Source organism: Oenanthe melanoleuca, chromosome 3 (assembly GCF_029582105.1).
Source record: "Oenanthe melanoleuca isolate GR-GAL-2019-014 chromosome 3, OMel1.0, whole genome shotgun sequence".
NCBI lineage: Eukaryota > Metazoa > Chordata > Aves > Passeriformes > Muscicapidae > Oenanthe > Oenanthe melanoleuca.
The window spans coordinates 43,311,147-43,338,760 of NC_079336.1; the positions used below are offsets into that span (position 1 = coordinate 43,311,147).

The 27,614-nt window shown below is 38.4% G+C and overlaps 1 protein-coding gene across 2 annotated transcripts in view; it reads right to left on the bottom strand.

Moving 5' to 3' along the window:
* Positions 1-4,537: 4,537 nt before the first annotated feature.
* Positions 4,538-27,614, bottom strand: part of WASF1 (WASP family member 1) — an 86,811-nt gene continuing 63,734 nt past the window's right edge. Inside the window, exons 3-9 of one of the 2 annotated variants that reach the window (XM_056487484.1) lie at positions 22,105-22,239; positions 12,863-13,016; positions 12,057-12,174; positions 11,067-11,239; positions 8,909-9,088; positions 6,923-7,560; positions 4,538-5,447 (exon numbers count right to left, since the gene is read on the bottom strand). In XM_056487484.1, the coding sequence (XP_056343459.1) occupies positions 5,290-5,447; positions 6,923-7,560; positions 8,909-9,088; positions 11,067-11,239; positions 12,057-12,174; positions 12,863-13,016; positions 22,105-22,239 (1,556 nt within the window). In that variant the 3' untranslated portion in view covers positions 4,538-5,289. The remainder of the gene's footprint in view (positions 5,448-6,922; positions 7,561-8,908; positions 9,089-11,066; positions 11,240-12,056; positions 12,175-12,862; positions 13,017-22,104; positions 22,240-27,614) is intronic. The other variant, XM_056487483.1, reaches the window with a different exon arrangement.

The window sequence follows — 27,614 nt, forward strand, 5'->3', positions numbered from 1 at the left end:
CAACTGGGAAAAATCCAGCCTCCAGCATTTGCTTAGCATGAAGAGGAATTTCTAAACTACACCAGCATGCCAAGACCTGGGTTGTGAGCTGCTTTCTCACAAGGTTAGAAGTCTCAGGCAGTTTCTGAAGTTATTTCTGGCTGATACTGAAGTGCAAAATCAAGCTGTGATAATATGACACTGAGCATGGATCTTGCTCCACAGGAGGCACTGGGGTGGGTTGAGAAAGAGACCTGTTCTGAGATTTTAAAATTGTGGTGAAGGAAATGCCTTGCAGAGGAGTAGAGGTGGTTAAAACACAGTGGAAGATCTCATTAAAGGGAGGTATTTTTCAGCTTTATTGGAATGATACTGCCGTGAAGCTGTGCAAAAATATCACAAATTTTGCAATAAATACCACTGACATTAAAGGCATTAAAATGGGGAAGGTGGGAAATGAAAACGACCTGTCTGTAGGGGGCACTCAGCTGTCTTGTGTCTGAAAGTGAAGTTATTGAACCATCAGATAAAGAAACGTGAGAAGGGAATACTCAGCCCCGTTTGGTGAGAGATGCTTGATGTCTTCTCTGATCTGAACCCAGTCGCCAAAAGGAAGATAGCTGGAGCAATTGCTCAGAGCCTGCAAATATGGTAAAAATAAGAATTTAGAAGAAATGGGCTGGAAGCAATTTTCTTTAGAGGCTGTTACTGATGCTGCTGTCAAGGGTTGCTGGCAGCTGAGGAACATGAGCGATGACTAATGTGGCAGAACCCATTCTCCAGGCACAGGAGCCAGCAGGGGGGAAAAACCTCGCTGTATCTGCTCTGTAACCCAGTGCCCATTTCCTGAGGTTTGTCCGTGTGTCCTCTTCTAGCAGCAGCTGGGGTGGGGATGAGGTCCCATCCCCTGCCTTCGCAGCTGCTGGCGGTGCTGCCAGCGCTCACTGAGCCCCGGCGCTGACAGCCAAGTCCCTCGCTCACGGGAGCGCTCCCCGCACGCATGCTGGCAAAACGCGAGTCCTCGAGTTGCCAGGAACCTGCTCTTGAAGCACTTAAACCCGGCCCAGCTCATCAGGGCTGAACGAGGGGAGGGAGACGGAGGGAACTCACATTTAAGGAGGGCTGGGGATCTACTCGAGATGCAGTTTGGGAATCAGGGAGGTCTCTCCCAGCCGCAGCCACAAAGAGCGCGTGAAAATTCTCCCGTGGGCAGACTAGCACGGCTGAGAATCGCTCAAGTGTGAAAAGTAGCTAGGAGGGGAAAGGAGAGGGAACAATTGGCAGAGGATCCAAAAAGGAGATCACTGTTGCTGCTGCCCCGGGTCTCTGGCTGTTGTTCCTCTCCTAGTGTTTAATGTCCCCACTTGCAAAAGAGAATCGGGGACAGTAAAACTCTTTCCGGCCTGTGGCTGAGGAGACAAAGCGGACACTTGATGGAGCTCGAGTCGAATTTCTGTCAGATCTTTTGCCGATGCAGCCCTGGGCGGCAGAGCCTGTTGCCTCCGTGTCTCCTCTTGGAACTGCTGTGCTTTGTGGCAGGGCTGGGTTTCGGGGCTCTGGCAGCTGCCATAACCCTGCACTGCTGTAAGTGCACCCGCCTGCCAAGCAGGGGCTTCTGCACCGCGTCCTGAACCCCCTCCCGTGGGGATCCCTGGGCTGGGATACGAGATCTGCCACTGGGATATGGCAGGGTCCGTTCCCATTGCATCCTCCCAGCAGACAAGGGCGCACAGCCCCCAGGGGGATCAGTGGGGATACACCTCAGGGCTGGCAGCTGCATCCAAGCCAAGACAGTCCCGTCATCCTCAAGAGTCTGTTGCTATGCCTTGGGGACTGTGGGTACCTGCTGGCACACCCGGGCCCCAGGGCACCTTCTGAGGAACGTCTGTGCATCCATCAAACAGGCGTGTGTCAGTGTCCTAAACGTTGAGGGGTGCACTCTTGTGTAACATGCAGAAAATAATAATCATATCAACTAAAGGTCTTTCAATATGCCTCCTGCTTTCAAAATCCCAATTTACTGGGAGATAACATAATCCCTTAATACTATTGGTTATGTATTGGTTACTGCTCATATCACACCACAAAAAAAACCAACAACGCACCATAATTACGTCTCTTTTTTTGCTTTTTTTTGCTTCTTCAGTCCTTGTTCTCTTCCATTTATTGATTTGTTTCTGGTTTGTCCATGATGGCTGCAGCGTTAGTTTTATCTTTTAATAAAAACCCCGAGTGACCAATTCTGCACCTTCCTAGTTGTTTGCCACCATGCAGATTTTGGTTCTTCTATGCACTTTATATTGTTCTCCTCCCCCCAGTTCTCAGTAGGAGAGGTAGATAATTTTTAACTCTCCCAGATTACAGTTTGAGAAAAGTGTGAAGACAAACAAAGGTTTCCCTTCACTTATATGGGCCATTACTGACACATTATATTTATGTCAGACTTCAAGCCTTGGTTTTAACCAGCTGCTGCAAATGTACAGAGGTAAACAACAGACTCCATAAACAGTTCAATACAAAAGACTTGATTTAGTACCTTACAAGACAAAGCAATCAATAATCTATTACACATCTAATCACAGGCATGAAGAGCCCAGCAGCCCTCTGCACAGAATTCCACCAAACCAGAAAGGCAGTTGGAGACCATGGTAAGAGGGACACAAATCACTGAGATTGCAAATGCACGGCTCAGAGTTGATCTACAAACACAAATATTCAAATTCAACAATCACCTCTTGCTACTAGTGAATCATGCTATTCCTATCTGGAGACGAGTTGCTATGGCAGAAAGCTGTAGCAGTGGCAGAAGGCCAAGAATCCTGCCTTTGAAATGTTAACTGAATTTAACTCTTGACTTTTCACAGACAAGGTTCATTACTTTGTGTGACTGTGTCATATTAAATGAGTGCTTTGTCTGCCCTGGGTACCGGCTTGGAAGGGATATTATTAATCAGCAGGACAGCAAAACAGGTCAATAACAACCATTTGTCAATAAGGACTTTTTTTTTAATGCCTTCAAGTGTGCTATATGATAACTGCAGTAGCATAAGGGCGTTTTTCACTTAAATTTCTTCCCTTTTTTTTCACTTTATGTAAGTTATAATCATTCACAGTTCCTGGACATGCTCAGAGCACACCCACTAATGCAGGCATGATGGTGAGATGCACTAATTTGAACAGCTATAGCCTGGGCACAGAAATACTGCTGCTCCATTTAAGTGACAACGTAGGCTTTCTGTAATATCCACCAGAAAAATCAGGAGTTTTATAGAGACTTGAGAAAGGAACAGGTATAAACATCAGTTGGAATGTAATTTTGTGAATGGCAGAACTACACAAGAAATTCAGGGACAAGATCTTCTTTCAGCTGCCTGGAGTGCAGATCTGGGTCCCTGGTTAAAGGGGAGCTGTAGGTGCACACAATGTACTTTGCTTTATGATCTCAAATCTTTACAGCTGCATCAATAGGATCTCACATTTAGTTCCTGGACAAGTTAGTTAGGTTTGGTGAGTTAGGATTACTGAGATCCAAGGAAACACCATCAAATATTCATGCAGCAGTGCCTCTGACACCCTTTCTCTGTCACTACAATGAGGGGTTAAGAAGGACACCGCTTCGGAAGCCGAAGGAGAACAACAACAGAACAAACCAGATGGTGTTACTGTGAAGGAGCTGTCAGAGAGAATGGGGCACAGAGATCTGCAGCCATAGTTACAAAGATGCAGATTCACAAACTGTGACAATATTTTTTCTTCCACAAAACCAACAAAGGCATTACTGTTGCAGATGAGAAAGTCTTGAGCGGGGCAGGCCATGTGCATGATCACAGCAGAGGCTGGGATGGTGACAGTGAAGCTGCAAGGGTTGCTGCACACTATTCCTACCCCAGTCTATTCCTCGGGAGTTTTGCCCAGTTCCAAGAGAAGGCTAACAACCACGTGTCCCTGCAAACTGGTTTGTAACATGTAGAACACTTCTTGCTCCACCTTCAGAAATCTCATTCTGACTTTAAAGACTTTTCCTCTATTTTAGGATTTCATCTTCCAGGAATGAGATCACAGGATAAGAGAGCTCTTGCACTCTCTCATGCTTCCCTTCTCAACAGGCTTTTGACTATGTGCTCAGACTTGAAGGAGTTACTCCAGGGAAGAGAAATACAAAAGCTGTGCAAAACATCCACTATACTGCTAGACAGCACTTTAAAAAGTCATCTTTTATCAATCATGATTTTAACTGCTGCATCACCCTGAGATACATTGATGGTAAAGCACTTTTTTTTTAAAAAAAAACAAACCCTAAAGCCAATTAGCCACAAGTTCCCAATTCTATATTTGTAATTTTTTTTTAAGCTAAGATCATGATGAGATTTCAGCTGGTTTGTTGTTTTTTTTTTTTTCCAGTAGATGCGCATAGACACCATTTAATGATAGTCTCTTGTTAGATCAGGTACATAATATGTGCTGTAACTTTTTACACCACAGATTCAATACCTGAAATCCAAGGATCTCTCAGGTATACCAGTGAAAAGCAGGCTTCATTGAAAGAGAAACACGCAGAAACATTTAAAATGAACCATTTATTAAATCAAACTGTTATTTTAACAGTTACATAAGTTACACAGCATGTTTAAGTCAAAAGATTTCACGAGGAAAAAAAAAACTTTAAACTTTTATTATGCAGGCAAAATAGTACCACACAATATGTACCTGGGAGGGAAGAAGGGAAGGGGAATCTCTAAACATTCAAATAAGGCCATAATTATTTAAAAACAACAATAAAACAATAATAAACCCCCCCAAAGATCCATTTGCTTTTCAGTGTGTTCAGTGCTGCTAACTATATGTACTTTTAGTGTACAGGTGTGATCGAGGCAGTGATATTTTGATAGCTAGGTTTAATGTTCTAAAACACTATCAGAAGTGGAATAAGGCTCATTAGTACATACAGCTGCCCTTGGAATGTCAATCTCAGTTGCCTTCATCAACTTAAAATTCACAAAGTGCACAGTTAAGATATGCCAAAAAATTGAAACTGCTACTCTACCAACAGCTGCCCATGCTTAATACTTAGTGGTCTATTGGAACAAAGTATGTTCTTTCAAAAGAGATGTGTAAGAAAAGCCACTGTAAAACATTTAGTTTTGAAGATGCACTAGGAGCTCTTTGTAAACTGAAAAGTAGAAAAACATGGATTAATTATGTTAAGAAAAGAATACAAAAAACACTAGAAATGACCATCAAACTTTCAAAGAACAAGCACCACAATGGACATTAGCATTCGATTTTGCAGTGTACAGCAACGTAAGAATTTTACTCTAGCCAATCTACTTCATCAAATTCTGAATCATCTTCTGAATCACTGTATTCCACAGCAATGCGACGGGAGAGGATGGTGGCAACATCATTCTCGATGCGCTCGTGCTTAGCTTCTTGTTCCCGCTGCTCTTCCACTTTGCGGAGCTGAATACCTGCACAACAGCAGAGCACAAACACGTCACTCTCCTCCTTCAACACTGTGATGAATTTAGCTCAGGATTCACAAAATGCTTTGCAATAAAAACAAGACAGAAGACACTGTCCTGCTCAAGTAGAATTTTTTTTTTGTCAAGGTTTTAAAGAGAGGAATGTCAGAATTACAGCGTCAGACAAGAGCTTGAGTCCTTCTACTGCAATATCCTGGTTCTGATTTCCCATTAAAACACATTTTTAGTACCACTGTAAGTGATTAAGCCATTTTGCTATTTGCATTTCCAAACGTTTTCTAGACTCTCTATTCTTAATTTTAATGAAAATTGATAGCTATCTGAGTATCCTAACAAGAGAGCACCTCTTGTAACCCAGTTTTTTATCATGTAATGATTTGGTTTGGGATGAAGTGCTACTTGGGAGATCAAAGCTGTGGTAACTTGAGCCTTTGTTTCTTGGGCATGATGTGGTCAAAAGTATTTTCAGCAATGACCTTGATTATACCAGCAGGCTCTACTTTCTCATTTTTGCTGACATTCTCTACGCATGTTCACACACCCCTGCTGTACTAACTGTTGTCAACATTTCTTTAGACTTCAATGATGTTATCAATTCACGTGCATATAGACACGCAAGAATATTTTGAATTTGTGCTATAGCCTATCTGCTGATATTACAATACCATGCAGATTCTGTGCTTTGTTGCACTTGCAGGGGTAGAGTAGAAGAATGTAGGACTTGAAACATTTGAGAGATCTTAACTACTGAAACACACCCCACCATCAAACAGCAGCACATACAGTGCAGCAGGAATTTTCCTGGCCATGGGCAACATAAGGTGAAAGGTACAGCTGGCACACCCAGCTCCTCATGAGATCATCAGGAAAACACTGCCCTGCAGCTCTGCCCTTCCCTTGCACTCTGCCATGGGCACCTTGCAAGGCAAAGGCTGCTCCATCACTGCACTGTGTCCAGATCAGATACTTAACAGCTTGAAGTCTTCGAAGAGCAATGATTTCTGAACATTGCTTATATCTTGTTGTAATACAGTGACAGATGATCAAAATTCCAATGTCAATTGATCTGTTTTGCTTTTATCTAATAGTCTGTGAAAACCAGTGTTTTTGTCTTCTACACAATCTGTAGATGATCAAAAATAGCTACATTTGCAGGTAAACAGAAATGGAAAGATAATCTCCACAGATCATCTACGAACACATGTACTTTTTTCTGTAATCTAACTTCCACAGAGAACCAGTTTTGCCATCCAAACTAAACATCTGATAAGTGCAATTACAAATTGAAAAAAACCTGTTTACTTGGCAATACATACACTGTAGAGAACAGAAAACAGAAACAGACCTAAGATGAATTCCTCTAACTTCTCACACATGTGAAATATTCCATCTCTCAAAGGTCACAAGTATTCAGCAGGTTTCTGGGATTGTTCCTTTAGGTGCTCAATAGCCAACGTTACCTTTCCGTATAGCTTCCAGCAGAACGCTTCTAGCATCACTGATTACAGGAAGAGTTGAAGGATGGCGTTTGGGCTCAGGAGCAGGAATCACTTGGGCTGGTGGAGATGGAGGCATTATGGGTGCATGAGGGCCAGGGACAATGGTCGTGGAAGGAGGGTGCAGAACAGGAGGAGGATGAGAAAGGTTTGCAACTGTGACTGGGGAGGAGGGTCGAATGCCAGGAGGTGGCAGGGGAGGAGGTGGGGGTGGTGGAGGAAGTCCCTGTACTTCAGCTTGTGGAGGAACTGGGTGAACAGGTACAGCTTCACACACTTGGGCAGCTCTAGTGACAGGGGGAGAGGGTTGTGCTAGGGGAGGAGCAACTGGAGGTGGAGCTGGATGAAGAACTCCAGGAGCAATCTGGAGAGGAGCTGGTGGAGGTGGCACAGCTGGGGCCTGCAGAGCAGCTGTGGGAGGCGGTGGTGGGGGTGGGACTGGGGGTGGAGGGGTGGAAGTCATTGCAGCTCTTAATGATGAGGTCGACAAAGCAGACGGAAGAGGTGGTGGCGGCGGAGGAGGAGGAGTGGGGCTCACAAACACCGGTGTTCTGCCTGTTGCTGGTGACTGAGGGCGATTTTCTACCAAGCCAGGAGTAGAACTGCAACATCCAATAACAGAACAGAGTTATTAGAGCTAGAGAGTGGAAAAAATAGTTATAGATTCACTTCTGCAGCTTAAGAACATTGAAACTTGGGCAATAAAGAGCCCAGTACGTACATCATAGTATCTACTATGATGATTTCAGGGTGTTTGTCGACACCTCATAAACAAGGAAGTCTAATTCTCAGTATGGAGCATGCAAAAGACCTCTTCTCAAATTCAGCTATTAACCAAATTTATGTTTTTATACAATGTACCTGCATCTTTATCAAAGGTTTCCTATACTAGTACAAATTCTTCCCTGCTGAACCTAAGTCAATCTAAATTATTTTTCTCAAGTCAGGGAACTAGCAATGGATTAACTGCTTTGATTCACATAACTTTAAAACCAAAATAAGACAATGCAAACAATGAGGACAAAGTAATTTGAAATATATATTTAAGGTGTGATGACAAAATGAGTGAGACTAATATCAAAGGTCATCACTACTATGTACAAAGAGGTCCAGTTATATGCTATATACTCATTATAGGACAATGAATAGGTGAAGAAAACAAGAAAGAACAGTAAACTTATTTTCCTGAAAGACCACTGAAGGATTTCTTTAAACTGTTGTGGTAAATTAGTCTAAAGAGTAATGCATATATGTACATGATCATCTAAGGAGTAAAAATCATTCTTTTCAAGAGACTAACATCTTACTGATGTAATAACTCCATCTGAATTAACTGTCCTCTATTCTAAGTTGTGTGTACCTGACCATAAAATAAGACTTTTGGAATAAAAAAATAGGAGAGTGACAAAGAAATTTTCACTTCTAAAAAATATTCTATGTATGTATTCACTTCTCAAAAGGTATGAAGAAATAGAAAATAAAAACACTTTGGGAGAGGGAAGCACTTGCAATTTAGCAAATGTGACGAATACATAGTTTTGACAGCTGACTGTCTTACTGTAATATATTCTCCTTTTCATGTAGGCTGAAACACAGCTCAGTTGCACAAATTTCCCAAGCTCCAAAGCTACATCCTGAAATGCTAACATATTTCACAGAAACACTTTCCATACAGTTATCTGTCTTGCCATTTAGCTCAGGAGGCAGCACGGCCACAGTACTAATGGCAAGGGAGACCTGTCTCCACCAGGGCACCGTGTGGGATTTAGATGCCAGCCTTCCACCCGGCTCCTGCAGCCCTGCTCCTGCAGCCCTGCTCCTGGCGGCTCGCTGGGGCTGCGGGCTGCCCTGGGTGTCTGGGCAGCTCAGGAATAAGGCTGCCAGCCGTTGGTGGGGCGGCAGAGGACTGGAGCAGCCCGGTGGACGTGCAGGCGGGTTTCCGGGCGGTACCTGACGCAGGGGGGCACGGGCTTCACTTCGGCGGCCCCGTGCATGGGCGGCGGCGGCGGCGGCTCGTGCGGCCGCACCAGCACGCGCTCCTCGGCTCTGCTCAGCAGCTCCGACATCTGGCTGTAGGGCAGCGCCGAAAGGGAATACGAGCCGTCAATGTGGTCCACGTAGGCTTGAGATCTGCAGACAAACGGGAAATGGTCCAACTTCACCTCTAGCAGGAGTATTAGTGCCCTCACCTACTGCTCAGTCTGACTTCTGAATGCAAGTGTCTTCTCTCCACTAGTGTTGTGTATTATACAGTGTGGCTTTTCAATAATTTATCCCAGTTTCCCTGTTATTACTTCTAGCAGCTCAAGGGTTTGATTTTGACAGGCATATCAGATAGTTTCTACAGTATGTGTGTGACCTTAGTGTTTATTAGTCACATTATTTTGAGTTAAATAAACACAGCAATATGATCAGAACTACTCTTCTTTTATAATATTCATGAAACATCCATCGACATTAAAATGGCAGAATTTACAACTGAATAATTTAGCTGAACTTCTGTCAGGGAATCTTTATTCCAATAGATAGAGAACTCGCTGCTTTAATAGACACAGCACTCAATCAATATCTATTATTGAGTAGTAGCAGTAAATAAAAGTGATTCAACTTGTTAATGACAACTTTAGACACACCTCAAGGACCTGATCAGTTAGTGAATTTTAATTAACTATTCAATTACATATTTTTATTTTAAAAACTCTTTGATAAATTTGGAGCAAAAGTGTTTGTAGAACACTTTCCAACAAGTAGAGCAACACTCTGCATTTCCACATACTGCCACCACTGTAGTATCTAAACCTATTAAAATTCTTCAGGGGTGAAAAATCTTCCCTGTTTATTCCAAAGCGTGGTGCTGTTCTGAAGAACATATTCTGCACGTGCAGTGCTCTCAAGCACTTCAGCATTATTAATAATTGCATTACTAGCACTGAGATAATCAAGGTTTAGGCCAGGATCCTGGATATAAAACAAGCATGTCTAAAGTGGAACCCAACACACAACACAACAAAAGGACAGCAGGAAAGCAGATGTTTCTGCCAATGACTTGACACAGCAGTTTATGGAGATACTATAAAGCTGTTCCTAGAAAAATGCTAATCACCATAACTTAACTTGTACCCCACTGAGTGAAACGCACTGAGAGCATTTTCACATTCTGAATTGAGCTAAGTTTTCTACAAGCAGGTTTTTCTGCTTTTCAGGAAGCAAACACTCTCTCCTAGAGCTGCCATAATTACTCACCATCACTACTGAGCTTGTTTGAAGGTCTTACAAAGCTAAACAAAATACTCTCTTATGGTATGCTTATGACCACAGAAAGATGGGGGGGGAAATTAACCAATTTTTGGGAGGATAATGAATACTTTTTAATGAAAAAAACCCTAAAAAACAACGAAACAAAACACCCAAGACTCCTTAACCAAAAGTATATCCCCAAATGTACTAACATTACTTGTCAGTCCTCTTTGCTATCAGATGTTTCTTGGCTGGTAAAACGGACTTGATTTTGCACCAAGATCAGAAGAATAAGCACAGCAGGTGTTTACCATGTGAAATGCTACTTTTAGCCACCAGCAAATAAGTGCTGTGAAATGAGAATTCAACAGGTTGGATTTTGTAATAGGCTATAACCAGAAATGTCAATCAAATAATGGATTTGTTCAAGAGTAAAGAGAAGCTCAGCATTCTCATTTGAGTTCCAAGTGGACACTTGTTCACATCACACACACATGATATATTCTTGGCAGAGTTTGCTTAAGAAAAATGAAGAGGCTGGAAGAATGGGGATTTTGTAGGCCAGGACTGGAATAAAGTGACACACCTGGGTACAAGCTGGCAGCAGTGATCCTACACCTTCATCAAGCTGCAGACAATACATGCTCAAGGATACAATGAGGATCTATGCTACCCTTAAAAATAACAACATAGCAACTACCCCTTTAAGGACACACTAAGAATTTTAAAACTGAGTTTAGATTAAGCTAAATCAGTGATTTCCAGTGCCTTTTAAGGGGGGCAGTAGCACCTCATCATTGACCATTTCTCACGCGTGCTCACTACGCAGTACGAATACACTTCACAAAGGATAGAAAAAACAAAAAGGAACCTGGATTCAAAATGTGAAGCTGGGCCATTAGCAACTTCAATGTGCTTATGTAAGAGGTTAGCATCATCTTCTGCGAGCTCTGGACCTTGGGCTAACTTCTGCCACTCTCTCCGTCTGTCATGAGGTGCCCTTGGCACTTTCTCTGGTTCATGAGGGCGATCTAGATTTTTCTGCTGTAGGAGAGTTGTGCAAACAAAACTGACAACTGAGACAGTGGTTTTTAATCACTTGCACATAAACATCAGCCACAAAATTATGAAAAACAATCCCATTTCAAATGCAAAAAAAATTTGCTTTCAGGCTAAACATAATATATAGAACAGAAAGACTTGTAAGAGCCAGAAACTTGAGTCCAGTGGATAAGTAACTGAATAATATAGAGAAAAATACCTGTTTAAGTAGCTTTTTATTCTAAGTCTGAAATCAAATTATGAATCTGACACTGGTATTTACTCTCTCTACTATGTATGAAACATACAGAATAATGGTCAAACAAAAAAGTAGCATTACCTTTTGCAAAAGTGCTTGTTTAATTTTAAGAAAATATAAACTAAGTGTTTTATTCCTACTAATTTATTTCTAATTTAAACATATCTATTAGAATATGTCATTCAAGCTTTTTCACCTGTAAGATTGTAAAAATTTTGTCTTACAAGTAAGTGTTTAAGTGAAATTAATTCTTTATGTGAAATTATTTATTCTTTCTGTATTTCTCCTTTCTGAGTGATTGCTAGAATACCTAAAAATTTTGGCAAAAGTTGGTTACATTAAGACAGCATGAAAGCATTACGCCCTTCTTTATTATTTTACTACTACTATTATTACCATTATTTAATTATTGAAGTTGATGGAACTGTATGAATACAAGTAGCTTGAGTTGAATAAAGATGATTCTGTCAAGTCTGGATTGCTATTAAAGTAGCATATCTGCAAACAAATCCTTTCTAGGAAAAAAACAAAGAGGAAACCATATAAAGTTAACATACGTACCTTCTGCTTCCTCTTTTCTTTTCTTTTGTCCTCGGTGTCCTGCAACATTTTTTCCTTCCACAGATCAAAGAAATATGAAGGATTGGTATAAAACTTCAAACCCTCTTTTCCATCATCCCTGAAATACAGAGACACAAACAGGGCACACTATTTATTTGACAAGACATGAATCCAAACATTAAGACAAAGCAAGGGCATATTAAGGAATATATTGTATCTCAGACCCTGAAATGTTTCACTGAGGAACACAAAAGAGAGATCACTGACCTCCTGCACCATCACTTTTCACTATCTTTCCTGGCATTCAAGGTCCTAATTTAAGAAAGATAACTTCAACACAAGCTCCAGACAAAAAAAGAAAATGTCATAAATTAGAGAACTCCCACTCCAATAACTCAAATCTTGCTGTTAAAATATTGAGCAAGTTTGTGTGGCTGCTCATGTTCAGCTATTGATTCAAACTGAATCTCTGGGACATCAAACAACATTGAAGATCACTCTTTCTGCACAATTACCTGTTTAATTTCTTCCCTTCACATCCAAGTACAGCATATGGTTTAATAAATACAGAAAATAAAAATGAATTTCCTACCATATTACACTGAGTTAAGATTTGAGTAAAATGGAGCAAAATTTTAATGCTTATAATGTCTTCTGCTGCTTTCATTCCTCCAGCAGCTTCACAGTTTTCTAGTCTGGCTCCTTAAATATTCAAGTGCTACTGAATGTGAGCAAGGTGCCTGGATATATCCTCTCTATTACATTAAAAAAGCTGCAAATTATTTTTAATTAATTTTTTTACTAACCTGTAAGGGGTGAGAATGTTAAGTGGAGGAGGCTGTTCACAAATGTCATAAGTTTCTTGCAGAGGAATGGGCAGAGTTTTGCGGTCAAACAGCTGCTGGTCTTGAATTGTGGAACTCCGGAAAGCTTTTCTCATTGTAATGTCCTGCAGTGACACTGAAAGGGGATATTGCCATTTGAAAAAACCCCACCAGATAAATTTTGTTTGGATTAATCTGGAATTGCCTAATGTTGGTTAAAATATAAACAACTACTGTTGCATCTTGGGCATTTTACAGCAAATACAGATTCATCTAGCCATGGCAAGATATTGTCAGACTATGAGGAAAACATGGCTGTAATGTTCTAGCACATTGTCTTCTATTTAGCTTCACAGGAAATTTTTCTCACCTAGATATCAGTACTCTGTCTCTCCTAATAGTACAACAAATTGTGTACTGTGGCTGCAAAATACCATTCAGTAGTCCAAAAGTACCTAATAACATTTGCCAACACCATTTCATAATTCTTTTACTACTAAAACTGCTCTCTGTCTTCAGGTATAGATTTTACCTTTATGGATCAGCAAGCCAAACTTTGCATTCCTTGCATGTAGGCAGCAGCTCCACCGAGGGCCCACTGAGATGCCAAAGCAGCAAATCTCTTAAGCTTATGTTACTGAGATCAATGGGCTTTAATAGGAGGTGATTCTATGTTCCAACACATGAAAATAGTCAAATGCTTTTTAATCTGTTTAATCACCATGAGCCTTCTCTGTCTAATTCAGAGCCACCTTGACTTTTAAGCATGGTCATTAGGAATAATCAATTACCTTTATGCAAGATCCAAAGGAAAACAATACTACACAACACATTAAACAGAGATTGCAACTATTTTTACCCACTCCTGGCAAAGCCTATATACCTCCCTCAATTTCAAGAGTTTTTTCTATTTCATTAGAATTTAGATAAAGATTAATGGAAAAGTGACCACAACTGATAAGCTTTGCACTTTTAATTCTGGAAACAGTACACCTATTTAGTCTCATATTTCTCTCCCTCCCTGGTCTTCAGTTACTGCACCTGTGAAGTCCAGGTGCGCCTGAAAGCTACCCTTCCAGCATAAGACTTCCATTAGATAAAGCAGCAGATCTTTTCATTAGTTTGGGCTCTTTTTTTTAAAAATCACAAACAATACCGGAAACAGTTTTCCAACAGAGTAGCAAAGAGCATTTTAGCACACGCATTTTATCTATAAATAATATTTTTTATAGATATAGTATTTATTTTATAGAAACAGGTTGATAGTAATGTGCCTTTATACAAGATGAGAGGACAACTCTGGCCCTGCTATCACAAAGGCCTTTGGCAACACCTGTTTAAGCTGAAGACTGTGTTTTTTTTTACTCAGGTTCCCATAACACATGCAAGTGTACACATACATGTGTACATACACCAAGTTGGATTTCTATTGTGTGATCACAAAGGGGCAGAAGGCAGGACTTTTTCCAGAAGGCTTGCAGTTCCTGGAATGTTCTGTCTTCTTACCTAAGCATATTGGCAACATCCTTCGTGAGGCTAAAGATGGGATTTATTTGATTTTCAGCTTGGCTTTTGAAGTTTATTACACTTGGCAATGTTGTGTATTCCTGGAGAAGTTTCCTCCTTTTTACCCTTAGGTTCTAATTCATCACAGTGTCTTTTATTCTTTTTAATAGCTTTAATTAGCTGCTCAGAAGCCTTTTTAAGTGTGTGAAAGAAGTATTATAAAGTCTGAATGTCAGCTAGGAGTCTCAATTTCTGTAGGTATTTTTGCAGTCATAAACAACCCTATATATTTTGTACCTGTGATGAAGTACAAGTTGTTAACAGCTGGCAAAAGTCCAGTTAGAATAACTGAGGTTTACCTCATCTAAAAATTTAAGTCTTAGATCTTTTTATACTTCAGCTGCTTTTCCTTTGGGTTGTTGGTTATACAAATAACACCAAATGTACCTGCTTAGAGCTGCTTGGCAATCCTGCAAGATTTCTAACTGTCTGTCATATAGTGGAGACATTTCCAACAAAAGTAAAACTGAGTATACCACTCTTTGAACCTGTGTACATTCTGAAGACAATGAACTTAATAGATTTATTCCAATAAATAAATACAGTACTTTGGTTTAATACTAAAATGCTCAGAGTATATGACACCATATTATTGACACTGTTCCACAAACTCCTTATTAGCATTCCATCTCTTCAATGAGCAAGCACAGCCAGGCTAATTCATAATTTCCCTTTTCTTGCTTAAAACTCTACATTTTGTACACATGTACAGGAGGATAACACACCAGAGGATAATCAATCAATCCCTAATAATAAGCATAATAATTTTCTCTCTAAACCTAAGATACACAGCAGAGAGCTTCATGAAAAAGATACACCATAGGATTTCAAGGTGCATTTCCTATGCTGACAACCTGTAACAGTCATTCCCTGAAAAGCACACCATGATTCCAAACAACAGACTACAGGAGCACAGCATTACTCAGGAAACGGAAGGATGTGGCACACAAAGCAGGGAGAATCATGACATGGATATGACTCGCCTACACAGGGATCAGGTAAATCCCACGTCGCACACCCAGCGTAATCCCGGCTGTGCACGGTTTGCCTTACAAAGCCACTTGTTCAGCTTGCCAGCTGGCAAACAGACAAAAGCCCTGCGTGCTTTACAGCCTCAGCAGGGGAAGATGTGAAAACCTGGCTGGTCCCACAGCCTGGCTGATTGACAAACTGGCACTGCAAGGGGACGGGTCAGACTAATGGGATGTATGAATTCAGGTGTGAGAAGAGACAAGCAGCTGAAGAAGGAGCTGGAAAAGCTGCAGGCATTTGACTTGATGCTGGTAAATTTATGCTTCCTGCTGCTTTTTGTATAGCCCAAGGTCCTAAATTTGATATAGATATATTTTTCTGAAAGTCCACCTACTACACTACTTGTGTGTTCACTGCAATTAACAAAAAAATGGGGTCTTAAATAACTTCCTTAAATGTTGAGATATTCACAATTTAATCTGAAGGTTCATTCAACAATCCAAACAAATGCCTGTTTGTCTTTACTGTGTCTGTTGTTTGGATTGTATGAAAAGACATATTATATCTACCAATCTAACTCTCTGTGCACAACAGTATTTTCCTCATAAGCAAAAACTGTCTGTCAGAAAGCTAAACTGTCAATCTTTTGTGCACTTGGTTTTGAAAAAGAGATGCCAGTCCATTTTTACTTTTAATCAACAACAAACTGGAGGGAGGGGGGAAAGGGTATTTAAATTGCACTCTGATTAGATACAATAACTGTGTTTCTTTTGGGGTGAAGCAAAAATTAAATAAAAGCACATCTGTAATGTATATACTAAATAATGTTTTATCTCTTGGCAAGCATCTCATTAAACTACAATCCTCAATTTGTAGTAAAAGTCAGGTATAGAGCACACCAGTGCACTGATAGAAGGTAGGTACTTTTAACTTTTCAAATATATTAAATACTACATTTTACTTCACCAGAAGAAAAAAAAAAGTTACTGGATTTATTTTCATTCTTTTACACTCACTCAACTACACAATTTATGATTAGGTTCTAGGCAAAAATATACCATTCTCCTAAAGACAGTAAATAAATAAATCATATATATTCCTCTTAAAAACTTGCTCTCTTAATACTTTATGCAGAATTTCATCCTGACAACTTTCAAGACTGTAAACTCTTGAATATCACTGCTGTGACTCCCTGCAGAACTAAATTACTAGGGGAAATTTCATACAAATGAAAGGACTCAGTTGCCCACAATATCCTTTCTCTGTCCAAATCTTACCCAGCAATTTGAAAAGTGCAAAGAGGAAAGAATGACACTCTCAAACAAATAAATTAGTTGCAAATTGCCCATTAAGGGTAATTAATTGGTAGGGAGTGGTGCTGTTGAAAATTCCATTAAGGTAAAGATTTATATGATTCAGTTCCAAAAAACTCTGCAATCTCAAAGTCTGATTTCTACCTTATTTATTTTTATACTTTTAATGATTATCCATTTAAACCATGATCAGAATGCATACATATTAGGTTTCTCTGTCATCAGAATACTCTGTGAGTTTGATAGTTGCTAAGGAGAGAGATTATTTCTGTAGATCAAATGTGATTCTTGGGTTTGTCCCCTAAACAAGAAACGGAAATTTTCTGAAATACTGTTCTAAAAAATTCCAAAACAGCTCAAGAACTCTTTGAATAGACAATATATGTTGCTTAACTACTAGAGGTAACAAAAATAAGATGTAAATGTTAGAGCAATCATTTTATGAGGACTCAGAAGCTGCATGTAGAACAAGCAAGCCCCATTAATATGTGAATTACCCTCGGGCATCAAGCACTGAATCTGCTGGTGAGTCTCAACAAAACCACCACATTTTTTAGCAAATGGTATTTTGTCCACATCCCTCTTTTTATACGCAAAATATGCAGTATCATGGTCTTACCATGGAACCATTAAGCCTTGGACACACTAATTTAAAACTGATTTACTTAGTACATAACCCACAAATTTAATCAAGGGTCTAAGAAAATTGAAAAAGGAACATGGAGAGCAGTTGAAGTGCAGCCCACCTGCTCAGAATCTTGAGAGGGAGACACACTCAAATCCAACTTTTTCTAAGTAGAGGTGTGCAAGAAAAATTGACATGCTATATAATTTAACAGTCTTTATTTGCCTTTGAGGGTAAAATTTCTAACAAATGAATTGACAATAGTGTTACTCTCCATTTAATATAGTACATGTGGAGATAATGACCCAATTTTCACGTGCTCCCTGTTCTTAATTTTGATTACACTTATACTCTTATACTCAGCAAAATCTTGAGTGTAAAGACAGTGAGCTGCCTGTTAAATTGGGATTTACTACCCTCTCCTTCTAAGTCTCACAATGGGCTGAGTATCAGACTTTAAAGTTGACCAAGTCTCCCATTTCCAGCAGTACAGAGACCACAACTATCTGTCAAGCTTTTTAGGTTTGTCCCCACCAAGTGCCACCTTTTTTTGCGCATAGCAAAACATCAAATCTGTTTTTGGCATTAGTCCAGCCAAACTGCTGAACCACTATTGTTTTATGATGGGGCAATATTTATAGAATGTTTAGAAAAACAATGAACACATGTATTCAAAGGCAGAAGCCTACTGAAGCAATTCACAGCACTGTTTGATTCCCTTTCTGAAGTGTGCCAGCCTGCTCACCCACAGCACTTCTGCCATTGGGTTTATTTAAGCTGCTTGTCACAGTTGTAACAAATACACTATAGAAATCAAGAATTCGATACACTGCCTTTGAGATTAAAATACTCTCTGGTTTGAGGTTTAAATAGAATTAGGCAGCTCACATTGAAAGAGCCATTAAATTAATACCAAAATAGTCTGATATACTCCAAGTTTATAAATTTTCCTTCTGCCTTGATATTATTTATTTCTGAGTGACACAAAATTATTTTCCAATACCTTGTGACACTATACATCAGCGCAGTACCACATATCAGCATTTCAAAAAAGAACTACATAAATGTTAAAATTAATATTCTTTTCAAAACTGTCAGATTTTTACAGCTATGACATTATTCACTTTTAGCAGTACTTCACACTTAAAAAGCACAATTAAATTAACAAAAATTTGATCAATTAAGAAAAATATTCTTTTACTTATAAAATTTTCACATACATGGACAGAGTTAGTAATGTTACTTATAAAGTAAATAATGAAATGAAAAATGGTTGCAATGAAACTATACTCAGGATTTTTTCTCTGACCTATGAGGACACCTTATATTGCAGAGCTAGTGAAGTTGTCGACCTTAGCTCAGCTTTATAGCAAGAATGTGTTTTCTCAGTCCTAAAAGGATCCCAAATATTACTCTTGGACACATATGGGCTTGTTTCCCATACAATTAAAATAAAGTGGAGTTTACTGACAGAAAGCAGAGAATTTCTTTTTGTCTGCATACAAGTCTGGTATCTTCTGAGAGGAAAAACCCACATGTGTACGAAAAGAACAACGTATTTTAAAAAATCTATTAAAATAAGAAATTAATAATACTGAGAAATCAAGAAGTTGAAAACAGTGTAATAATTCAAACCAAACCAAGTTCACAGCAACTCTTCTATGACAGAAAATTGTGCATGAGGAGTTAGGCTCCTAAAGATATAATCTTCACCTTGGCTTTATTCTTTCACAGAGACACTGTAACAATTCAAAATGAGAAAACACAGAGATTGTTCAAACAAATTCAGAGCTTTTTATCACTCTGACTCTACTACAAACATCTTGTCAAGTATCTGCATCTCGTTTAGTGGATCTGACTGGGGCTGATTTTGTTCATGCTACTTAGCTTTAAATGAATCTTAATTTCTTTCTCTTGTGTAATAGCATGGGCCCAAAGGAACCCATTAAATCTTCTATTACTGCCTCCTGGCAAAGAGCAGATGAGACTCATTTCACAAGTATATCCCATTTTACTCATGCTGTTAGCTGAACAGAAGTACTGAAAGTTGCTTAATTCTTGCATAGAGAGTTAAAAAAGGTAAATTTAAATATTCCCCCCTCTTCCCTCCCCTTCATGCATTAACATCCTTCAGCTATTCTAGTCCACATTAGGACTAAACATAAACTATTTGTGATGGATTTCTAAAATCAAGCTCAAAAGAACATATTGAAGGAAAGATGTTTCCTGATCCCTAACTTTTAAGGAAGTAAAATATCAAATGTCTCCTCACCTCCTTTGTCCTCATCTGGTGACTCATTCCAGGCAGATGCTTGTGAATAAGGAGCACTGGGTACAGCTCAGGGGCTGGATATTCTTAAGTTAATAAAAACAGTACTTTAATAGCTCCTGCCACTGAGGACTGCATGTGCTCCTCTGAAGTCACTACCACTCTATGGTGTGAGACAAATCCAGGGGATCACGTTCAAGTCACCCCGAGCCATCCTGGACTTCACTGTGTAGACAGATCTATTCCCAGCCCTGTTTCCTCAACTGCAGTGTCTGTACCTCCTTTATTCAGCTGTACAGTTTAGCAAACACTACAGCATGCATAGCTCTGTGAAAATGTGTTGGTATGGTGCATTGGGGACTACACACTTCTTAAAACTACTTTTAGCAATTCTCCAACATCAAACAGTTACAGATTTTTGGTCCTGAAACCTAGAGCCAAACTTTCCAAAGGCCTTTTACATAGGATAGTACAATTTTCCATCTTGCTATTGTGTAACATCCCTGGATGCTTTAACTCAATGGCTTAATATGGTCTCTCCATTCTATGGAAATGTAAATGATTAACATATTAGATATATTCATTAGATATATATCAACATATCTCCCCCTCTGATTTAAACCAAAACTAGGCTGTCAAGAGTAAATGCAGAAATGCCATTAACACTCCAGAGTGTTACAAGTTTACAGCTGCTGACAAATTATTATCATACATCGTACGGACTTTTTTTATCATTATCCAATCATAGCAAAAATGCCGTGGTTTGGGCAGGAGGAGACTTCATTTTTCCTTAGTATCTGGTATTGTGCTGTGTTTGGGATTTAGGATGAGAATAATGCTGATAACACACTGATGTTTTAGTTGTTGCTGAGCAGTGGTCAAGGACTCTTCAGCTTCTAACTCCACCCTACCAGCCAGCCGGATGGGGGGCACAAGGAGCTGGGAAGAGACCCAGCCATAACAGCTGACCCAAACTGGCCAAAGAGACCTTCCATACCATATGGTGTCATGCTCAGCATATAAACTCAGGGGGAAAGGTGTCTGGGGGCTGGGCTGCTGCTCAGGAACTGGCTGGGCATCAGTCAGCAGGTGGTGAGCAATCACATTGTGCATCACTGGTTCTGTATATTCTAATATTATTATTGGTGTTTTCCCTTCCTTTTCTGTCCTATTAAAATGTCTTTGTCTCAAATGACAAATTTTACTTTATTGCCCCCCTCCCCCCTCATGGATTTCTCTCCTCCCACTGTAGAGCAGGGATGAGCAAGTGGATGTGTCATGTTTAACTGTCTGCCAGGTTAAACCACAACAACTGGAAAAAGAGATGCATGGAGGTGATTTATGCTCAGTTATCAAGAGACTTGGAAAATCCCATTAATGCAAAAATTCCCCTAGGCAAGTCATGATTCTGTGGAAAATCTGCTACTAGCTATGAGCAGCTGTCTTTCAAAAGCTGTTCTAAAATTAATGTCATGCAAAATACAGAATCAAACTTCCCTTTGCCTAATTTTGCTACTGGTGAAATTTTGACATCTATAAGCAAAGATAACCTGAAGACCACTCTCCTGGTTTGACACTTCATTTGTTCTGTATACACAATTGTAATCACACAATGTAATAATACACAATTATTGTATCTAGGCATTCAGAACTGAAACAGCTTTCTATAGTTTAAAATTGGATCCCACAAGCAATCTGAAGTTATTTTTCTTGATGGGATGTTCTTCTACTTTCTAGGTCTTAACCATGTGGTTTAGAACACCCTAAATTCTTTGTGTAACAAGATTTTTCACAGTTCCACCTGCAACCAACAGCTATCGATGAAGGCAAAAGAGCTTCTGGTATTCATGCATTAGGTGGTCAAACAAAGCCTAGGAATCCTTTAAAATTCCATACAAATTCTATCTTATAGGCATGAGCTGATGACTTTTGAGAGTACTTGTTTCCTCAGTGCTAACATTTACAATACTGAAAGTTATTTAGAAAGAATCCAAGAGGTTATACAGCAGCAGTAAATGAAGCTATACAACTATAATGTCATACAGAAAGTAAGATGGTACTAGTTAAATGCAAAAATCCTAATTGGACAAGTGCTTATACTCCATGAAAATTAGTAGAAAGGTTTAAAAAAGTGTATAGACGTATCTCCAAGAATTCACATAATATTACATAATATTATTAATATTCCAAACACAATACACTACTGAAGTGACAGATACTCCTGTAGCCATTTTTATGTAAATTCCTTGGTATCATTCAGAAACCATGAAAACACTGAGCTCAGAAAGCTGGTCAAGGCCATAAAAGAAACCTGTAGCAAAAACAGAAATGGACCTTTCTCATGATGCTTTCCTTTCTGTTCTTATAAATATGATTTAAACTATTAAACTATTATTTCCATTTCACCTATCAGTGCTGTCTGACAAAGTGAAAAAATGAGTGAAGAAATAAGAAATCCTCCTTGCAGGAGGTAACTTACATTCCTCTTCCTTTGGATCGAGTTGTGTAACACTGACAGATAAGCGATCTACACGTTCTTGTAACGAGTTGACTCTAAAAGAGAAACTGTGTGCTTCATTGAAAAGTTCACCAAATATATCTTCAGCATATTTACCTGAAACATGGGAAAAAAAATAAAATTCAAGCATACCACAAGACAGGCAAATGATTTCTTACTGTTTTAATTAAGTAGTTCTAACATGCATGAGCATCACTTGTAACAACCTGTATTTATTGAGCCCATACAGAGTCCTTTAGAAAAGCAAATAGAAGTTAAATACTTAAAATACAACTTATTTATAAAAAATGAAATTATTTAATACATTACAGGACAGATATTCAGCTGCTATAAAATTATTTAACTATGCTGATATGCATTGAACTAGACTTCACAGTTTCTTGGATATTTCTAAAAGGACAACTTCCAGCATCTGAAGCTGCTTTTGTCTGAGCATTTACCTATAAATTTCAAATTTATAAATTTTAATTTACCTCAACACTGTTCTCAAAATGAAGCACAGCTTCCACTCTCACTGTACAGAGAACTTCACAAAAAAAGGAAGATCAGATACTCACATCTAGGTAAATTGGAACAGGCCTATTCAAAAATACACACTAAACTAATAAATCCTACTTTGAAGGATCAAAATTCTAGTAACTGACCCATTTACACTGAAGTTAAAAAATCCCAAACAACCAAAAAACCTCCTTTGTTCACATCAATGGACATCATACTTTCAGCACAAAAGAGCAGGAGATACAAATATTATGAGAAAAGGATCAGTAATGAGTTTCTCTTCTACAGAATACTTCACATACTGCTTCTAATGCTCTCAAGACTCCATTTGAGTAGTCTGCCAATGTCACTGGAAAAACCCCACCAGATTACACAGCAGAAAGTGTAGCCACACTTTTGAAATACAATGTGATAGCTTTCAAAACCATCTCTGATACTCTGCATACGTAATTCATGAACTGTTTGTGCACTTATGTTGGTTTTGGAAGTATAAATCTCACAAATTTCTAGCTACCTGCTTTGCACTCAAGTTCTGACAGGAATAAAAGGAAAGGATAGCTGTGGAAATTCTGCCTTTGGTGAGCAATACATCTGGAAGTATACATAAAAATGAGGACATTTTTATATAAACACATCAAAAGAACAAAAATTAAATCCCTACAGGTACTGTGGAAACTACTTAAAGATGCTGTGTAGTAAGCACAAGGCCAGCATATACCATTTATTAAGACTTAGGTAACAGCAACAGAAAACCAACATGACTATAAACAATGGAATATAAAAGAGGATATTAGAAGAAATGTACAGAAGGAGAAAATAGAAGAGGAACAACCAGCAAACTAACCATAAATATCCCTTGAAACACATGAGGAATTAGAAAGCCTGCCAAGGAGTCTGCAGAGCTGACTGGCAATGAAATTATAAAGGAATACAGAGAAGACAAGACACCTGTGGACAAGCTAATTTAACACTTCCCACTGGTATCCACTGAAGGGAACTGGAGAGACAGTAATGACAGAACTCATTGTAGGAGGCTCAAAGAAACTGAAGGGACTATATAAAAATTACAAAACTAAATGAACAAAATGATCAGTAAATATTAGGAACAATTGTAAATTTCCTTATACACACTGAAACACTCAATAAGGTTCAAATTTTTTTCATGGAACATCTTGAGAGCTTGAGAGCTACAGACCCATAAGCCTGACATCCATACAAATTAGTATGGATCATTATGAAGAATTGAATTAGCAGACATCAGAATGATTCATGACAGAAAAGGCAGCACAGCTTTTGTAAAGGGAAATCTCTGAATGCTTTAGAAGCACATGGATAAAGAGCTATGATCTACTGAGATTTCCAAGACAGTTCAGAAAGTCCTTAATCAAATGGTTTGGGAAAATCCTAACAGATGGAGCATACAAAACAATTCCTTGAAAGGTAGAAAACAGGGCATAGTAGTAAATCACCAGTCTTCACAGTTGAGAAAGGTGAATTTTACTAAGTTTCTATGCTGGGATCCATGATATTTAAGATATGTGTAAATTACTTGGAAAAAAAAACGAGATTAAAGTTTGCCAGTGATACAAAGTCACAAAAAAGAAACACACTGAGCATTAGGAAATACAGACAAACTTCTGCTGGTTAGAGAGGCTTCCAGGCTGAAAAGTGCTGGAAGCAGGGAGATTAGTAGGAATATCCTATTTGTTCTCGTTCTTGGAGCAACTGGCAATAGCCACAGTGAGAAGGAGGTAAAAGGCACGCCCATTCTGAGAACCTGTGTCTTGTGGCACAAGCACACAAAAAATATAGATAGAAAGTAAGTAAAAGTCTTCTCAGCCGGAAACTCACCTAACATAATGATTTCTAATATATGTCTTGAAACTCAGAAAAGTTTATGCCCTTTAACCTGTACCTGAAGCAAGTGAAATTACTTAAAAATGTGATCCACTAAGAACAAGATTGTTGAAGTTTTAATATGCAGATACTAAAAATCTAATGCATTTCAGATAATATGTTCAGAAATATTAATTTTAATTAGATAACTCATATAACATTCAGAAACCTAAAAACTAAAATGGAATTCAAATATAAAACTTCATGTATTGAATCAAAAATTAATTTAGGGGCAAGGCTTTAAAATTCACTAACTTCCCTTTTATAGGTGTATTTTGGGGCTAAACTTTTATCTGTATCATTTAATCAGGCTTAAAATTCATCTGCCTCATTAATGAGCTCCAATTGCAAATAATCTGTCTTGGAAATCTTTTCATTACATTGCATACAGCCACAAACATACTGCAAGGAATAATTTGCCTATGCTTATGAACACTAATCCTCGAATGGGAAACACATTAAAAACAACCTGCCGTGTTTGCAGTGGTATGCCAACCATGATGTTTCCACCTACCTGTGTGTTGGTGGTCTCTTTATTTAGCCAGAGCTATATTTAACCAAATGCTTCCTCTAGCAAAGCAAAATGTTTGCTTTTTGTGAAAACAACTGCCATTCCAAAGAATACTATATGTGAATGCATAAATACGTATATAGCACACATAATCTGGTATTTGTGTTGCCATCTCTGTGTATTCTATAGGAATCTATCTTCAGTTTTGAATGGATTACAAAGGACATTATTACAGGTGATAATACTGAACAAAGTGCCACAAACTCAAACAAGTAAAAAAAAGCATGAGAAAAAAGCACATTAGTAACCAAAGCTGATCTCATTCCATATAATTTATAGGTAATATGTCAGAAGAGTAAGAATGCAAAATTAATTCCATTACACAATGAATATTCCAAAGTATCATTAGCACTTCAGAAAATTAACAATATTATGGGCCTGCTGAAAAACTCTACTCTTGTTTCACACAGTACAACAAAGAGAATTACAGTTCACTCTGACAATTAAAATATTAACGCCTTAGGATCCTGCTCACAGTTGGATACATAATATCAGATCAGAAAGATCAGTGGTCTTGTTTGCCTACTAAATTAAATGACAATATAGATTTCTGTAATTAAATTTATTCAGTGTCTGTGAAAAGCTTATTTTACTATATTTGCAAAACCTGCTTGGCATTTATTTTTATTAACAGAGCACTTAAAAATTTAAATAAGAGGATATGTTATTATTAGTTTTAATTAAGGAATTTATTATTCACCTTATTATTACTTTGATAACTTTTCCTCATGTATCAAAGGGCTCTGATCACCTTCAGTAAGAATTATACCCTCAGTAAGAAAGGGATAGAGGAATGCAGCTCTCTTTGGTGTCAGTCAGTGTCCTTTTTTGTGACAAATAAAATGTCTTGGAAACAAAATTCTGTCCTTCCTCCCCTCTGTAACATGCATATACTTGGATAGCTTTTTGACCAATTATTTTTCTGACTTTTGAAACAAACCTGAGCTGAAAACAGAACAGTAGCTAGTAGCTACTAACTGAAAATAGAGTTAAAAATTATACTGCTTACTGCCTTCCTCATTCTTATAAAAATTAAAATCACCAAAACCTGTATCATCCACTCCATTTTCATTCATTATCATAGCATTAAGGGTACAGTGGTTTATAAAATGTCAAAAATATACTGATCAGTTTTACAGTGCTTTGCTTTCACCAAATGTTCCTTCTAATTTATTTTCTAATTTCCCCCCATAATTTCTTAGGCATTTGTCCAGCCTCCCTGGCTTCTATCCACAAATGAATAATTGCTAATTATCCAACACCCTAAAATGAAGACATACTATGGTAAAAGAAATGGGGGTTTTTGTCTTGTTCTGGGGGACTGGGTACGTATCAGATGAAGTCAACTGCAACCTCCACATCAGGTTCTGGACAGTATTTCTGGCTAATTAAAAAAGGATGACAAAGAGATGTCTTCAAAGACTTTATTATTGTGTTGTTCAAATTCTTGGAACCACTAGGACTCCTCTCAAAACTCCAGTCCTTAAATCCACCTGAACTCTGGCATTCTCGATAGGAAAGGCCATTTAAATTAATCATTTTGCAACACTAGATCAGTTACCGACAGATTTAGTTACAGGCTCTCAGACAATGAGTGGGACATGAGTCCTGAACCAGGACTAGTGGAAGAAGTCACTTCTTCACTATCCTTCTGCACTGTTAAAGAAAAGGAATTTCAAACCATTCAACTGCATCCCAGCCTGAAGAAGCACCTGCAGATCAGTTATGGCATTGGTAGCCTTTGTGAAATGTGGTCTGAATCTGGTGGAGCTACCTGGATGGACACATTGACCATGCACAGTGCTCAGTGCTATAACCCAGCATCATTTTCTGAAATTCAAGAGGATGACTGGTAAAACGCAGGCAAGTGCAAGATGCAGCAAGCAGGACATTCAAAATGACAATTGTTCAATCTTGCCAGAAGTATTGATCTTAATTAACTTAGCCTTAAGTGATCTGTCAGACTTCTGGGGCTCAGCTGTGTGTGTGTCTGCATATTTTAACATTTAAAAACCTAAAATCTAATCTAACACAATTATAATTGAACTAAATTATAAAAATACATAATATATTAAATATTTGGTGACATTATTAAGTACAAAGTATAATGAAGAGCTATGTCACCAAAATTAATGTTACTACTATTAGATATTAAAATAGTAAATATGTTGATATATTGAATTCCACAAACCTCAAAATAATATTAGTTTAAAAATAGGAGTTTGACAATTTAAAAAATTGCATAAATTGGTCAAACATCTCAAAGAATAAGCTTAGAATTTAGTCTGTTACCCACCTATACACTATCATTCCTTGATTTCTATTATTTAATTCCTGTTCACACACTATACAATATTTTTGTCCACTATCATTTCTAAAAAATAAAGGTACAGAAGAAGAGCAGCTATAAAACCTGTCATGTCCCACTGCCCACTCCCTTTCCAATATACTTAATACTATGCAAAATTACAACATTCACTACTGAATGGTTCCTTTCTACACAATA